Source organism: Rhinolophus hipposideros, assembly GCF_964194185.1.
Source record: "Rhinolophus hipposideros genome assembly, chromosome: 5".
In the NCBI taxonomy this organism is placed as follows: Eukaryota; Metazoa; Chordata; class Mammalia; order Chiroptera; family Rhinolophidae; genus Rhinolophus; species Rhinolophus hipposideros.
Window position 1 is genome coordinate 40,872,709 of NC_138051.1, and position 18,340 is coordinate 40,891,048.

Here is an 18,340-nt window from a genome sequence, read left to right on the forward strand (position 1 = left end):
CTACAACTAGGGATGCTTCCTGTTTGGAACAAGTTACCTCAATAAATCGGTTAAAATGGCTTGAAAAGCCTTCAAGCATGAAACAAACTCTAATGAACAACAAAGGGGCATTTATAAACCATCCTGTAGAGTGTGGCAGGTCAAACGGCCAAGAGACTAAGAGGATATACGTGGAAGTCAGGGAAACACTAAGTATACAAAAACATGACTGCCCTCCACAGAACTGCTGGACAAGGGACTGTCTAGAGCAGGGGTGTCCAAACTTTTTTCAACGTTTTGCACCAAGGGCCCTATGCAGTAAAATACACAAACAGCCGGGCCACTCACTCGAGGTGAAGTACGTATTGCCTCACCTGGTTTATTTAAGTAAACTAAATATATTTTTGGAATTTGCTGCGGGCCAATAAAAAATGGATTGCAGGCCGCAGTTGGCCCGCGGGCCGCAGTTTGGACACCCCTGGTCTAGAGCATCCCTCTTCCTTGCTCAAGAGGAAGTGATGGGCAGTTTACCAAAGCATCCTTCTCTATGACTGGAAACCAACAACCAAGGCTCTGACCTATTAAGTTACCAAATGTCATGGTAAAAGGAAGTGCACTAGATGACCCGAATCCTAAGCTGGAGAAGCATAAAAAGTTTCAGTGACCTTGGAAACACATGCTAGAGCCTCACTGTCATCATCCCCCATGTCCTCTCTGATTATCAGCCTTCCCCATCCTTTCCCACTTTTTCTATTGGTCTCAGGGTCCTTAATTTAGGCTTCTCATGATCCTCACCTGGAGACATGAGGCCAGGACACTAAGAATAGGAGCCTGTTGTTTCAGTGCTTCAGCCAGGAGCCAGCACCAGGAGTTTGGCTCCTCTGAGGACTGGAGCAGAATTTCAAAGAAATCAGTCATCTCTTCTTTGCTTCTCTGGAGTTCCTGGAGGGACCTGTTGCAGAATTGATCACTGTCCATTCTGGAATTGGACACTGAGGGCAAGTTCTCAAAAGCCAGACTTAAGTGGTCTTGAAGGACAGGGCTGAAATATTGGAGAAGAGATTTTACCTAGAAAACAAATTAGGTGATTAAAACAGACAACCATTTCAGCTGGAGCTGAAATAGAGAAAGGAATAGGCAAAATTGTTTTCTCTCTACCTGAATTGTGTCAGAAGTGACCACACGACAAGTTCACGAACCTGCTGCAGCAATGTTGCTAACCTTTCTTTGATATCGAAGGGATTATTCATTATGAATTTGTACCAACTGGACAAACACTTAACCAAGTTTACTATTTGGAAGTGCTGAAAAGGCTGAGTGAAAAAGTTAGACGACCTGAACTTTTCGCCAACAATTCATGGCTCTTGCATCACAACAATGCACCAGCTCACACGGCACTGTCTGTGAAGGAGTTTTTAGCCAGTAAACAAGTAACCGTATTGGAATACCCTCCCTACTCAGCTGATCTGGCCCCTAATGACTTCTTTCTTTATCTGAAGATAAAGGAAATATTGAAAGGAAGACATTTTGATAACATTCAGAACATCAAGGGTAATATGATGACAGCTCTGATGGCCATTCCAGAAAAAGAATTCCAAAATTGTTTTGAAGGGTGGATTAGGTGTTGGTGTCAGTGCATAGCTTCCCAAGGGGAGTACTTCAGAGATGACTATAGTGATATTCAGCAATGAGGTGTGTAGCACTTTTTCTAGCATGAGTTCACAAACTTAATTGTCTGACCACGTATAATTTTACAAAATTGTTTGTTGCTTTTCAGTGAATTTCCATATGCAATCTGGAGTTAGAAAACTCTTCCTTCATCTCTTTAGTACTAATGACTAGTCGTCCTTTGTCTGAAGCCAACCCACTGAAATTTTAGTGAAAATAATAGTATCATATCAAACAAAAGTCTATGTGGTCACAACAGGAAGAACACTTTTTCTTCTAAAAAGTGTTCCAATACCCTCTTCTTGAATAACTGGCAACAATCAGTGGCTTACCTCCTCTGGGTGGTAATTATGGAGCTGGCTGTGAATAATGAACTGTAGCCAATCATTTGCTTTGGCACATTCTCTAAGGTAAGATGTGCTCAGTTTCATATTGTGGAGACCGCAGAACTGTACCACTAATGCCCACTGGCTGCTAGATTCACTGGATAACCTGTGATCAGGGATGTGAGTGGCAGAGGAAAATAATTTGTTAAAATATTGCTTTAGTTTTAAACTGAATAATTAGTAAAAATTAAATAAACTACAGTATATTCTCTAAAAACCCTTTCAACAAATACCAAATATTTAGTAAACTACTTTGAAAAAAACAAAAAAGGACTCTTACCCATAACGCACAATAGCTGCCTTATGGGCGTCTGGCACAATTCATTCCTTTTATCACCACATATCTATCAAACTAGCTATGTACAGTCTTTGGGAGAATTGAGAAAGTAGTCACTCAAGACTATTTCCTATGTGCTTAATTATCTCTCATGATTCACTTTAAAGAATCAGAGTCCTGACAGGTGCCTGGGTTTCCTCAGCAAGGGGAGGGTACCTGTTCCTGCGGAAAGTAGAAGCTATTAAAAACAGCGTCAGTGACAGGAGTTACAGAAGAATGGTGTGTTCCCAAGGTCTAAGGTAGCTGGATTAGCCCCAGGGGGATAGCACAGAGGGAAGATGGCATGAATTTATAAGGAAATGGGTCTGTGGACAGATGGTCACCTCAACTTCCATTATCAACTGGCATATATTGGTAAGAAAAAATTAAGGACATCAGAATCAAATTTTCTGAGATCCATCCCACATCTTCTGAAATGATTTCAACATGTAACACTTAAAAGACTTCCCTGACCAGTAGGGCAGTGGAGGAGACAAAGCTCCTCTCCATCTCTTGGAAACTCCATCTCTAAAGAGGAAATCATTATTTTTACTCTCCTTTTACTGACAGTAAGATGCAATTAAAACCCATTATCCATTTACTGAGTATCTGCTAGATGCTGCATGAGTAAAAAGATAAGGTTTACGGAGACCGGTGAAAACATCTAAGGTGTTGGAAGAAAAACTAGGCAAACACACATGGAATAAAAGCTTGCTGGAAAAGAGGTTAGGATTACAACTCACAAACCTCTGTATTTCCTGTTGCTGAATGCTGTTCCATATACCTTCTTCTAAAAGAACAAGCAATTCTTCTTTGGTTGCCTTTTCACCTGCAGCCAGTTTAGACAGTTTTTCAGCTATAAGAAATATAAGCAACAAATTTGGTCAAGAGAAGAAGTCAGGAATTGGGCACTTCTATTTGAAGAGTGTGGCCCAGGGTCATTTCAGCACACAGCTAAAGGGCCCAAGAAAGTGAGTTAAAAAAAAAAAAAAAATCTGCAGGAAAAGGATGAAAATGGAATATAACTATTTCCCCCCAACCACTCACAATTCAATGCCATAATCCTATTCATCCCCTGTCCTCTAAATAAACCAAGCCGCAGAAAGAAAGGTGCTGTACCTAGAGACTCTCTGATAAAGCTGTACTGAGCATCTTCATTTCTACACTTGTAGCTCAGGATTATATTGGCCACTTTCATATCAACTCTGAGTTTGAGGCTGTCGAGGCCAAGCAATTCTAAGAAACAAACACAGGCAGCTCCTATTGAAGGTATGTAGAAGGAGGAGAGGCCTAAGACATAAGCTTCATTGCCTACTTGCTGGACCCTGAAAAAGAAAAGAATCAAAATCACATCAGCACATGAAAACTTTCTCACCAGGAAAAGCAGATGGAATTGCATCAGCAATACATGGTGTATATAACTTCTTCTTCCTTCCCTTTTTGAGCCCCTTGCACACATCCGTTTAGGTTCTTCATAGTTTTTAGCTGTCTTCTGGCTCCATAAGCCTCCCATTTCCTTAACTTTTACCTTCTTCTAAAACACCTACTCATAGTCCAAATTATTCTTGCTTCTAACTTCATCCAGGAACATGGAGTAGAATTTCCAAAAGATTGCCAGCTTGTGATCTTATCAATTATGAGTATGTACACAAACTACCAAAAAAATTAATGCCACTTAAAGTCTGACATCATAAAGTCTGACATACCTTTTAAAGGACTCATATGTACTTTTATATGCACAGACATTTTTCAAGGGAAGACACAAAATATTAACCACATTTTTTTATTATGCAGAATGAGGATAGGAGACTGAGGGACTCTTATCTTTCATTATTCACCCTTCTGAGCTACCTGAATATTTTACCATAAAAATACATTACTTTGTTAATTTTATAAAACAAACCAGTAAAGTAAATCTCTGTTTAACTGCTGATTATATCCAATACTCCTCCCAATTCTGTGCTTTTTTTATAAACATGAATCATAAAAGACAAAGACTTTAAATACAGAATTCACATCTCATTATAGAATTCTCCCTTTAGAGTACCTGCTAACATTTGGCAAGCTCCTGGATCATTTTATTAAAATACAATTTTAAAATATGTTTATCTTTTAAAATATATTTTAATCTTTTTTCCTATTAACAAAAGTAACACATGCTAAATGCCAAAAACTTGAGATACACACAGAAAAGCACAAATGAAAAAAATTGCCATTCAAATATAATTAGTGTTAACTCTGTATACATGTTTCCAGTATGCTTTTTTAATGCACGTGTAAAATACAGATATGCCTTTTACTAAGAGTACAAATTACGTTTTAAATACTCACAGCTGCTTGGGTGTCTTGCTCTTGGTTAATTCCTGGACCAGAAAAGTACCAAATGCAAACGATGGCCGTCCATGATATAAATAATAAGCAAAATTCAGACGTTCTACTATTGCATATTTATTAACCAGGTCAGGGCTAGAGAAATGTGGGAGATGACTCGATGCATCTGCGGGGGAAATGAAACGATATTAACCCTCTGCACCTCACCACGATTAACTGCAAATTTGTACATGGAAAACTTAAGTCTGTAATGGTAAAAGAAAACTGGTTGCTATAATCGTTTTGTACCACTGTGTATCACTTTGAACCACCAAAATGTAGTAATTTTATTTTGATGTGGAAAGGTAGCCCTCATTTTATGCAAAAATGTGTACCTGAGAAACTGCAAAAAAAACTTATAAATCATGCTTTTCCCTCATTGAATTTACTTGTAATTTTAGATGCTTTAATTCTATATTTGATGATCCTTTAATTTCACAATGGCAATAACCCTTTAGCAACCAAACCTCTGCCAACGATCAGCAAAAGGAGCTTTTTAATTCATTCACCCAGTCCATTATGCAATGAAATCCCTACTTAACATATTTATGAGTCCTGTATTCACCAAAGCCAAATCACTATATAACTTTCTCCAATATATACTTTGAGAACATCTTTTCCTCCATATTAATACCCTCCTTTTGTTATCACTACTAACTGTATTTTTTGATGCTGCATTCATAGAGCACCTGTTGGTATCACCTTTCCAAGACCAGCAGAGCAGCTCAGTTTAAAGTTCCTCTGTGCCCATGAAAACAGCAGAAAAAAATTTTTTTCTCTTCTTAGAGAAATTTAAAGTCATAAGATATTTAGATGTGAGAAGTTAGTATGAAATAACCACTCCTGTCAAGCCCTACTATTTAATTGGCTCTTAACCACTTACTACTGATTTTTAAAAAAAGAGATAAAATAACATTCTGAACTGGTAAGGAACCAATTCTAGAAAACAATGCATGTGTTCTTATTCTCAAAGTTCAAAGCCTATTTCTGAAATAAAGTTTTATCCTTCCACGGAATTCCAAAGTCACTTTATATTGTGACTTGGCCCCTACAAAAAAAGACAAAGACCTTAATGGTGTCTGTCATCTTACAAAGCTATTACTTAAAAGCACACCCCCTTTGAGATTAAAAAATTGTCACATGCCTCATCTGTGTTCTTTGAGATCAGAGTAACTTTGGCAACTTATAATTCCATATAAAACCATTCATTCATTCATTGAATATTTGCTGAGTACATGAAAAGTATATGGTACTTCCAGGTGCTAAATGAGTTAACTTGAGTTTTTTATTCAGATAAGACCCTGATTTTTTTAGTGGTTGGGGGCTAGTGTGGAGATTGTGTGTAAAAGAAAATTCTACCCAAAGGGCAAATTTTCTCTGGCCTGCCGCAGAAACAAATTCACCCTGCAGTTGCTTTACATCCCCTTTCAGTGGTAAAACCATATGAAAAAATTAGTAAACATTCTAATTAAATACAATTCTCCAATTTTATACTTCTGTAGTATGTTTTCATAATTGTTTCATTTACTTTGTTCTTTATTTGCTCAAATATGTTTTAAACTTCTAAAAACCAGGCAGGGAACATACCTTCAATTTCCTGTGTTTCCCTAGTGTACCTAGCAGAGTGCTCCCTCTCCAAGAGGGACGTCAAGGCCCTGGCGTTGGAGGTGCTAGAACAGGAAAGGGATTCTGTCTACTCTCTAGTAACTGAGATTAGAACATGTATTATCATTTGAAAATGCAATAAGCACTACTTTTTAAGCACTCAACAAATATTTACTGAACATCTATTATATGCTTGGCACTGCAATGGGCTCGACACCAGGTAAATTCAATATATTGAAATTTGAACTTATAGAACTAGCACATTAGAAAATTCATTTTTATTTATATCAATAAATATTTACAGGTTGTGTATTATGTGCAAATACTAATTTGAAGCCTACTTTAGAGTAATACATAGGTGGAGGCACCCAGGTAACATGACATTAAAGGCTAATTCTAAATGCAAAAGAAAAAAAAAGAAAAAGCAGAGTTTAAGAATGACACGTGTGGGGGCAGGCACAGTGGCTCAGGTGGTTGGAGCTCCATGCTCCTAACTCCGAAGGCTGCCGGTTCGATTCCCACATGGGCCAGTGGGCTCTCAACCACAAGGTTGCCAGTTCGATTCCTCGAATCCCACAAGGGGTGGTGGGCAGCACCCCCTGAAACTAAGATTGAACATGGCACCTTGAGCTGAGCTGCCGCTGAGCTCCTGGATGGCTCAGTTGGTTGGAGCGCGTCCTCTCAACCACAAGGTTGCTGGTTCGACTCCCGCAAGGGATGGTGGGCTGTGCCCCCTGAACCTAGAAATGGCAACTGGACCTGGAGCTGAGCTGCGCCCTCCACAACTAAGACTGAAAGGACAACAACTTGAAGCTGAACTGCACCCTTCACAACTAAGATTGAAAGGACAACAACTTGACTTGGAAAAAAGTCCTGGAAGCACACACTGTTCCCCTTCCCCAATTAAAAAAAAAAAAGAATGACACATGTATGTGAACTATACTATTAGGTTGGTGCAAAAGTAACTGTGGTTTTTTGCAATTATTTTTAACCTGTTAAACCCACAATTACTTTTGCACCAACCTAATTTTTAAAAAAAAGATAAAGAGGGAGAGGGAGCGGGATAGGGAGAGGGAGAAGAAGGAGAGGGAGAGGGAGAAAGAACGGTATATAAATCAGAGAAATGCTTATGGTCTAGAGAGGACTGCAGTGTTTGTGCATCTGGTGCTGACCATGTGCCAGGAACTGAGAGCTTTTTAAATGCTTTGTCTCCTTTCATTCTCAATATAACATAAGAGGTGAGCACTGTTATTAAACTTATTTTATAGGCAATTGAAGAGAGGTTAAATCACTTAACCAAGGTCATACAGTTAATACGTGGTAGAGCCAGGATTTGTCTAAGGCCCACATCTATGCTTTTAACCTTTATAATAAGATACTGCTAACAAAGGGATTTTTGGAAAGGGAGACATTTAAGCACATTACATTTCTCAGCAAGTATAGCACTAGTGACCTAATACTTTTAACTCACAATATGTTTTCAATTCAGTTTCCTAGAAAATGTTTTCCACTGAAATGTGCCTTCATTTTTAAAACAGAAAGCAGTGAAAAAAAAACTACATTGATTTTACATAAATTAACTCCTGTGGTCAACACTGCTGTAATGCTTTCAAGGCAAAAAATACGGATAATGACTTACCTCCTATAGCTAGTGTGTTGGCAGATTGCCAGCCAAACAACCTGCTAGCATCAAAGGGTAATAATGACTGAAAAAGAGGAAAAGTCAAATAAGTATTCAAGTTAACTGATTCTAAAATAAGTAAACAAAATTATATGAAAGGAATTAACAGGTGATCCGCTTCCTTTCTCCAAAGCAATTAAAAACCTTATCTTTCTGGATATAAATTCTTTGAACAAGGCTAAAAACAAAAAGAATGTATGAGACACTTTTCTATTTTAATAAAAATAGAACTGGCTATGCTCCTTTTAAAGACTCTCTTTTCACTTCAAATTATGTCTGTAAAGTGCACTCTTTTGGTAGAAGCAGAAATGCTATTGGAAACAAAAGACAAGAAGACTATGAGGCTAGAAAATGTTACCATGTAAACCTGACAAGGTGAAGCTAAAGCAGGTCAGGAAAGGAAGAGAAAGACAGTCAGATCAAAGGTTAAAGAAATGTGACGAGCATATCGACAACGAAGAAAAAAAACAGTCTCATGGTTAAGTCAATCAGGAAAGTTTTGAGAGCAGGGAGCAGTGACTGAAATTTTTCTAGGCCAGAAGTTTAGCAAAGACTATAAACAGATAATGGGAGGAATACAGAAGAAAGAAAACAAAACTATTAAGTCAAGATTTAGACAGCTAAGGAGGAAGCAGCTTTGATTTTAAATCAAGGGAGAATTTGTGGTCTTTTAAGGCAGCAATACTTTTCCTAAGATAACAGGACTAAAAAGCTGCATGAGTCAAGCTGAAAACAGAACAAAGAAGGACCTGAAATCACTTATGTTGTAGGCTGATTGAATCTACTTTAGGTAGTGAAACTGTTTTTATATAATCCACTTATATATAGTTTATACCAGTGCTAGACTCTAATGAGATAAGCTTGTGATAAATATAAATCCAGTTTCCTGATTCCTTTAAGAAATTCCTGCTACGTTAAAAAAAAAAAAAAAAAAAAAAAAAAAAAAAAAAAAGCTTGCTAAACTAAACAGTGTACTTACCGTTTCTCCAAAAATAAGACCTACCTGGACAATCAGTTCTAATGCGTTTTTCTGGAGCAAAAATTAATGTAAGACCCATCCTTATTTTACTATAATATAAAACTGAGTATAATGTAATATAATATAATTTAATTTAATATAATATTGGGTCTTATATTATAATTTTTGCTCCAAAAGATGCATTAAAGCTGATTGCCCAGCTAGCTTTTATTTTCAGGGAAACACGGTAGTGATACAGATTTACATTCTGGTGCAAGAATCTAATCTCATCTCAGCAACAAGCAATTCAAGGACTGGTACCCACCTGGGGACCACATTTTTGAGCAGCAATAGTCTATACCCTAAGAATTCCTCACATGAGAGTAAGAGAGATTTTGAACTTTTATAGAATTATAGAGCTTATTTTGAATTGAAGATACTATGGGAATATGTATACCCAGAAAAAAAAAGCAAAACCACTTAGAAATGAGAAATGAACCAAAGAAGGTGTTTTTAACTGAGGAACACTGAATAAGTTTCAAGGAATCTGTGAATTCCTTTGAAATATAAGCAAAATTATATGCATCTGTGCAATTTTTTCTGTGTAGAGGACTCATAGCTCTCTCACATTCAGGTCTTTGTCCTGAAAAAGGTTAAGAAGCATTGATTTAAATAAACAGCCCTGTTCACTGAGAAGAGACAAGAGTTATCAGTGGTAGAATGGAGTGACTTTTGAAGAACGCAGCAGACAAATATAAAGGTCAACTATCTACTTGCTCTCAGATCCATTTTCACCATTCCCTGCTCTCCCTGTACCTGCAGAGAACTGCATTTCCCGAGTCCATTTGCCCTTTGGCTAGCAGATTAGTTTAGCGATGAGAGACAACATGGGAGATTAAAGGTGGGAAAAGGAGAGAAACTAAGATATTTTCCCCCTTCTGTGTTTTCTGGGACATTTCCTCCAAGGTTCCAGCCCCACCTTCTACATTCCTAGCTCCTGTTAGGCAGCCTGGTTGTGAGTTTAGCTCTCACAGATGGCTCCAACTTCTGGGTTCTAATAACACCCAGAAATATTTGTGTAGCCTTAAAGGTGTTGATGGTTTTGTTCTTTGTCAATTTTGGGGTTGTTCACCATCACACATTTGGTTTCTCCATTCTGCTATTACTCTGTGCAAGTAATTCCCTATGTTAAATGTTCTCCATTTGAAAAACCCAAAGTGGTTTCTGTTTCTCTGGCTGAACACTGACTGACTTCCCTAAATACCAGCCACCTAAATACTGTACCTGAATAAGGTGGTAGAGTGTAATATCGGGTGGCAAGACACTAGGGGCAGTGTACTGTGGAAAGAGAGCAGTTTTTAGCTTGGGATAAGGAGTTAATGCCATCTTCAGTAGCTGGGGATCTACTTTCTTCAAACAGTTCTCATTTTCTTCATTCTGAACAACCTAAATAAAAAGACAGATAACATGGTACAGAGTAATGTTTTCCTCTTCTCCAAACTTAAGTCATTTTTCCACAAGAAACTTTTGAAACAAGATTAGCTTGAGAGAGTACATGGTAATGAAAACAGCATGGGACATGGAGTCAGAAGGCAATAATTCTAGTTCTGGTTCTAGGATAAATTACCTGTGTGACCCCAGGCTAGATATTTAATATCAGGCCTCAGTTTCCTCATCTACAAAATTAGGAAGTTCAGCTGGACCAGTGGTTTTCAAACTATATGTGAAATATATATATTGTTCAAAAACGGAAATATATATATTGTTCAAAAACGGTTCTGCTACTACAATGTTTAAAATATTCAAATATTAAATGTTTAATTAGATATTTAGTAAATATTTTAAAAGAAAAATAACTACTAGGCTAGATGACTCCTAGGTCCCTCTCCTTCAGCTCTCAAGTTATTCTATAACTGATGTCTGACAGGTGATCAAAAGCAGAATAAATAACCATATTAAGGTATATTGCAATAATCTAAAAAGACGTGGTATTAAATTAAGCTAGCATCAATAAGAAACTTTAGAAGATTAGATATTTAAAAGCATTCTTAAGTTTCTTCTAACCAGGCACAAAAAGGAGAAAAGGGCAAATTTCCACTAGGTCCCTCAAAAGAGTTCATATGGGTAGCTAATAGTTAAGATTTCCTTTTAACCTCTCTAAGAGGACAAAAAGTAGAGTAATTACCAAGCCATAGATCTAAAGTATACTTAGTCCCAGGAACAATCAGATCCGGATTCTATCCGGATCCGGAGCGTAAGAAAACAAAGGAAAAAAATAATCTCTATACAACATATTAATTCCTTTTCAACTTAAGATGATATAAAATTTTAAAGTTCACCCATTTTTTATGCTCTTTAATGAAATGCTTGTAAGTGTTTACATTTTAATATCAAATGATTTCTAGAAAATCCATAGATAGTTCTGCTAACTTTAAAATCAATCCTATTTGGGCTGGCCCGATGGCTCAGGCGGTTAGAGGTCCATGCTCCTAACTCCGAAGGCTGTGGGTTCGATTCCCACATGGGCCAGTGGGCTCTCAACCACAAGGTTGCCAGTTCGATTCCTCAAGTCCCCCAAGGGATGGTGGGCTCCGCCCCCTGCAACTAAGATTGAACACGGCACCTTGAGCTGAGCTGCCACTGAGCTCCCGGATGGCTCAGTTGGTTGGAGCACGGGCTCTCAACCACAAGGCTGCCAGTTCGACTCCCGTAAAGAATGGTAGGCTGTGCCCCCTGCAACTAGAAACAGCAACTGGACCTGGAGCTGAGCTGCGCCCTCCACAACTAAGACTGAAAGGACAACAACTTGAAGCTGAACGGCACCCTCCACAACTAAGATTGAAAGGACAACAACTTGACTTGGAAAAAAGTCCTGGAAGTACACACTGTTCCCCAATAAAGTCCTGTTCCCCTTCCCCAATTAAAAAAAAAAAAAATCAGTCCTATTTGCCATAACAGGTAAAGGTGCTATCCATACCTGGCTGACACCCCCAGGAGCATACATTGTGGTAGCAAGGGCCAAGAGGGTATGTCCTTCTAACAGCATACTGCTTACACTGGCCTGGTTGCTGGGAATCAGTATCTGAGCGTTTGCAAGGCTAGCCTGGAAAATCAGTTTAGGATCTGGAAAATAAGAGTATGTTTTTCTCTTTAATATAAATTAAGAAGTACACAATTCTGAGAAAATTGATTTTAACTATATCCACAGTAAGAACTTTATAAATTTAAAAGCAATAGGAAAACATCACAAAGAGGAAAGATTTGTCTACATAAAAATAAAAACTTCTATTCAAAGAAAATTGAAAGTTACTAATAAACTGGGGGGGGGGGGAATGAACAACAACCTAAATGACAACCTAAAGATTAATGTCTTCAATAAAGAGCTCACACAAATCAATGCCCAAAATACTGACTCGAACAGATAAATGGATAAAAGAAACAACCATTTCACAAATGAAGAAATATAAATGTCTGACACATAAAAGTATATAATTCACTAGCAATAAAGAAGTGCACTTTAAAATAATTATATGCTTATAATGTATCACCTATTAAAACAGCAATGATTTTGAAAAACAATCATCCTCAATCACAGAGCTGGTCAGGGTGTGTAGAAGCTGGGACTTACGGATAAAATGGTACAAACCCCCCTGGAAAGCAATCTTGCCTTAGCACAACAACCTTCAAAATGTGTATAATCTTTGACCCAGTAATTTTATATCCAGGATCCTATCTGTGTACTAAAGAAATAATCTGAAACAAGGACAAAAATTTTATGTTCAAGAGTATTCTTTATAGGAGAAAAAACCCTGAAAACAGCCTCAATGTTTAAAAAATGAGAGAATAGTATATAAAAGTATATCCATACAGTGAAATATTATGTAGACATAAAATGGTCATTGTCTCTAGGAATACAGGAAAATTCTTATAATTACTATTATACATGGAAAAAGCAGTATTCAAATAATAGATGTTTCTAGTTGTATCCCTAGCACCTACAGACTGTCACAAGGTAGGAGCTCAATAAATATTTGTTAGATGAATGAAATACAATATAAACTAGGTTTAGAAAAGTACAGAGAAAATAACTGGAACAAAATACATTAAAATATATCAAGAATTATCAATGGATCCTCCTATCTACCTAGGCTATCTACCATAGACATATTATCTTCTCAATAGTTGTCTATGGCTTCCAAGTTTTTTTTGTTTTGTTTTTTCCACAATGAACGTATTTTAGAATCAGCGCCAAAAGAACAAATAAAACAAAGCAAAAAAAAAACACATTATGAAAAAATTCTTCTTATGGAGAGAAACTGGACACTACATAAAAGTGAAACATTGGTGACATTTTTTGGCCGTCCTTTCCAGAATCTCTAAAATACCACCAGCTAAGCCCTCAACAGAGCTTTTCTATCTGAGTATAACTGGGGCAAGGCTCTCCATCAGCAGCTCTAGTACAGAAGACACAACAATCCCACACATGTGAATTTCTTTTCACTCCACCTGGAGTTCCTCACTAAAAGAGTTCAGGGCAGACAGACCTAGAAGACAGACCACTTCTTCATGGAGAAAGGGTGTCAATCTGGCAGAGATTAGGAATTCAGTCTGTGATAAACTGGTAGGATGAGAGATACACAGAGAACAGAGCATGACGCTGACAGAGAAAGAGAACACAACACACTGTCTGCTCCGTCTGGCTTTTCTTGGCTAACGTTTTTGGTCTCTGCTTCTTAAACAAAGCTTGAGCCTAGATTATGGTCAGATATTTGTCCACAGCCAAATGATTTACTTAAAAGAGGTCACAAGTCAAATGCCCTCTGAAAGACCAGTTATTTATCCAGAGAAATTTTTGTATTTAGTGCATCCATACCTGTTAAATTACTGGAAACTTGTCGACACTGAACTAAAAATTCAAACCAAGGGTAAGCTTCATGCAATTCTTTTTTTTCCAAAAAGGGACAATTTGTAGGACTAAGGCTGTATGTAAAACAAAAAATAAACTCTGATTAACATACAGGATAAGACAAATAATTGTAATCATGTTTGCTCAGGTGATAACTAGCATTAAAAAAAAATCCTTGGAATTAGAAGGTAACTATAATATCTCCCACTCTCGTGGGAGTTGTGTTTTACGTATTCATTATGATCTGTAAATAGAGAACATTTTAGAAACAGAGATAATGTTATTTAAAATGTGTTTACTACCATGATGAAATTTTACCAGCTCTGTATAAGATTAACAGATACCTTTACTTTAAGATACTTTATATTTTATTGTTTTTTACAACAAAAACTCTTTAGCATTTTCTAACTTAAGAAGTTTTTAAAAACCTTTACACAACTACAGAGAAGGTAGGACCCAGGAGTTTAGGCTCAGAACAGGTTCTTTGAAAATACAGCTTTTAAATCTTCTCTTGCTAGTAGCTCTGGGGAAAACATTTCTGCGTCTAAGTGAGCCTCAAAGATATGCACCAGAATTTTTACTACACAAAATATTCTCATTAGCACACTGAAAGTGGGCTCTGCAATCAAACATAAGTAAAATTAAATCTGGCTCTGCCATTTACTAGCTGTGTGCCCTAGGTAAGACACTTCGTCTCTCTGGAAGCTTCAGTTTCCTCATCTGTGAAATGGAGACAGGAGTAATCACCTCACAGGGTTTTTGTGAAGATTAAATGAGATAATGCGTGCAAGGTACTTAGCCTAGTGTCAAGAATAAGGTAAGCACACATATATTAGAGACTACTACTATTGTTATTACTGACCCAATAGCAATTAACACTGGCTACAGATAATTTTTCTGCAGGTTGATCTCAGGTAGGTATATATTGATGTCTGTCTACTTGTCTGCCTGTCTCTCTCTCTCTCTCTCTCTCTATTTAAATATAAATTTTAGAGCCTATATAACCTGCAGTGGCTATGAATTCAAAGACATTTAGCATTTGCCGGGTAATGAAAGTATCAAAGAATCCCAAGTTAACTTTTAGCATCTTCCTCTTTTAAACTTTTACTTTAGTCTAATCTCTAGTCATTTAAAAAGTTAACAGAAAAAAAAAAAGTTAACAGAGATGTTACAGAATTAACATCACCAAAAACCATGATAAGCACATAGCTGAATGCAGCATTGAACTAAAAGATGTATGTACCAAGAGTTGCAGTGAGAGGAACTACTTTAAAAAGATCAGTATTCTCATGTGAATGCTTAATATTTTCCTAAAAGTCATATTCAGGTAGTATTGAAAGAGGAAACATAAAGATCTGCTCAAGGACAAATCAATTCTCCGTACTCACTTGTAACAGTCGAGATAGACAAAAAGGGGATACTGCAGATTGTGTTCCAAACAATAGAGAATGAAGTGAGAATGGAAATCCCAACCTTCTTTGGACCTGTAGTTTTGAACAGGGAGGGTATCTTGCATCACACCGCCAATACGGTTCAGCCTTAGGAGGAAGAGTTCAAAGTCTTCTAGTTCGGATGTAAGAAAAATCCCATTCCTATCAGGCAGTTTTAAGACATGGCAAGTTAAAAAGGTGTTAGATTCAGAGCACACCAAACAACTTCCATTAGTTTAAGTCTCAACTACAGCAGGTCCTTGAGTAACGACATTTCCTTTCGTTCAATGTCATTTCATTATAACTTATAACGTTGATGAGATATCATAGGAAATTAATTCTTGTTTATATCTATTAGCCTATGGTAAAATTGTTTTCATTATAATATAAGGAAGAGGCATGAGGACTATTTTTACAAAAGAAACTTGGAGGTTGGGTTCCAAGCCTGCTACCTACATGGTCCAAGACACAGAACTCAGGCAGAAGTTAATCACACAGAACAAACCATCCTAACCTATTGACTGAAGAGGTTCCATTATGGCCATTCCCGTAATTAAACCACAAACAAACCACAGGCTGTATCTTATAAAAGTTAAAAGATAGGCCTGCTCCTATTCTTCTTGCACTTTACAGAAGTTAAACATAAACTTACCATGGTCTTCTTTCCTCCTTTTCCCACACCAAGAAATTTTCCATAGAAGCAAGAAAACACAAAAAAACCCTAGCCAGCGGATAGGGCGGGGGGGGGGGGGGGTGTCTCTCTTCCACTAGTGATAAGCGACCGCCACTCTGTCTGTGGGGTGGCCTTTTCCTACTTACTCTCTGCTACATAAACTTATTTTCACTTTGAACTCTGTATTGGCTCATGTTTGAATTCTTTCTTATGTGAGGCCAAGAAGATTCTTGGCCCAGAGCTTGAGTCCTCACTCTAGGGTATTCGCTCTGCCGGCATCAATTATATGTCATTTTGCTTAAAGTCCCAGAACCCACTGATAACATTAAGCGAGGACTTACTGTACTTAAAAAAAAAGTATTTACAAATTAAGACTACCAATTCTTACTCTATAATACATTCTGAGACGTATATTTTGATACTTTTCAATAAAGGTTTCTGAACCACTATAGTATTTAAAGGTAGTAATGAAAATCTAAAGTTATCTTAAATATTTAAAAAATCTAAACTAAGCTATCTCCATTTTTTTTGTTTTTGACTGCAACTGTCCAATTCAGTGCAGCAACAGTGGTTAGCTCTTGAAGCTAGATGCTTTAAGCAATAAGAAATTCACCAAAATCATTAAACTAAAGCAGAATAATTTAAATAGACCAACTACTAAACATGAATAGAAATTTGCATTTAAATATCGTTTTTATAAATTTACTGTTTACTACATCACCTATACCACACAAAGGAGTATGGAAAATACATTATGTAGAGTTTAAAGACACACCACATAACCACCACTCACACTACAGCACATCATACCTGGAAGCCCATAGTGCATTGCTCCCCCAGTGCATGTTCTTGTTGCTCCCAGAGGTGACCACTAACCTGACTTTTGTGATAACCATTCCCTTAGTTTTATTCATAGTTTTACCACCCTTATACGTAACCCCAAATAACATATGGTTTGGTTTTGCCTATTTTAAACTTTATATATAAATGAAACATTCTTCTACTAAACATTGTGAGATTTTTTTCAGTAACAATTGATATTCAATATTATGCGTATTGTATATTAGTTTCAGGTGTACAATGTAGTGCTCAGACATTTACATAATGTATACAGTGATTCCCCCAATTAGTCTAGTACCCACCTGGCACTATACAGTTGTTGCAACATTATTGACTATATTCTTTATGCTGTACTTTATATCCCTGTGACTATTTTGTAACCCCAATTTATATTTCTTAATCCCTTCACCTTTTTCATCCAGCTCCCCAACCTTCCTCCCCTCTGGCAACCATCAGTTTGCTCTTTGTATCTATGAGTCTGTTTCTGTTTTGTTCGTTTATTTTGTTCTTTAGATTCCACATATAAGTGAGATCATATAGTATTTGTCTTTCTCAGTCTGACTTATTTCATTTAGCATAATACCCTCTAGGTCCATACAAGTTGTCACAAATGGTAAGATTTCATTCTTTTTTAGGGCTGAGAACATTGTGCAATTTATCCACGTTGGTATCTGTGGCTACAGCTTGTTAGTTGTTGTTATATAGCATTCCATTATATGATTATACATTTTATTTACCTACTCTACCTTTGATAGTCATTGCAGTTGTTCCTTGATTTTTTGGTAAAATAGACTTACATTTCCATGACTACAAGTGAAGAAGAACATCTTTTCATGCTTATTGGCCATTTGTGTTTCCTCTTTGTGATATGCCTACTTGCGATGGTATCTTCCATTTCAGATCCAAGCTCCAAGCTTGAATCTCCTGCTCTGTGTCCCTGGAGGCTCACCTGTATTAGTTGCTCCAAGATTCCAGTGTTTTGGTTTGCCCTATGGGAGACCCCTACCAGGAGATAAGAGTCAGAAAAAAGGTAGGATGGGGATAGCTTGGCTCTGTTTGTGCTGAGTGACTGTAGGTTGGCTGACACTCTCCTCTAAGGGACACAGCTCCTGCCAGGCAGCTCTCTGGGGGTCTCACTATTTTCTTCCTTTGCCTCTTTAGGCCTTTTAGAGAGGTCATAAAGATAATCTTCTATATTTTCTAAGAGCTTTATAGTTTTACATTTGATATTTAGGTTTTAAAATCTACCTGGAATTGATTTTATGCAAACAAGACCTAGCCGGACAATCAACTCTAACACGTCTTTTAGAGCAAAAATTAATATAAGACCCGGTCTTATTTTACTAATTTCTTATGTGAGCAGTCCTCTTTAGTTCAAGGCCATACAAGCATACAGGTGTAGTAAGAAGAGTGGGAAACATTATAGGATACTAACCTATTCTTATCTAAGCTCTCACCACTTGGTCTTTGTCACCCCACTGACAGCTAGCCATTTCCACACCAAAGCATATGCAATGTTTTGGGAAGA

The 18,340-nt window shown here is 37.2% G+C and overlaps 1 protein-coding gene across 3 annotated transcripts in view; it reads right to left on the reverse strand.

Annotated features, from left to right (window-relative positions):
• The window catches only part of SPG11 (SPG11 vesicle trafficking associated, spatacsin), a 78,853-nt gene that overhangs the window by 29,699 nt on the left and 30,814 nt on the right, over positions 1-18,340 (reverse strand). For all 3 annotated transcript variants that reach the window (XR_013993447.1, XR_013993448.1, XM_081049939.1), the window contains exons 16-25: positions 15,258-15,461; positions 13,837-13,943; positions 11,941-12,086; positions 10,248-10,409; positions 7,964-8,030; positions 4,681-4,846; positions 3,469-3,674; positions 3,097-3,205; positions 1,980-2,139; positions 775-1,047 (exon numbers count right to left, since the gene is read on the reverse strand). Coding sequence is in view for 1 of the 3 variants with exons in the window: in XM_081049939.1 (XP_080906065.1) it covers positions 775-1,047; positions 1,980-2,139; positions 3,097-3,205; positions 3,469-3,674; positions 4,681-4,846; positions 7,964-8,030; positions 10,248-10,409; positions 11,941-12,086; positions 13,837-13,943; positions 15,258-15,461 (1,600 nt within the window). In the remaining 2 variants the exon portion in view is untranslated. The remainder of the gene's footprint in view (positions 1-774; positions 1,048-1,979; positions 2,140-3,096; positions 3,206-3,468; positions 3,675-4,680; positions 4,847-7,963; positions 8,031-10,247; positions 10,410-11,940; positions 12,087-13,836; positions 13,944-15,257; positions 15,462-18,340) is intronic.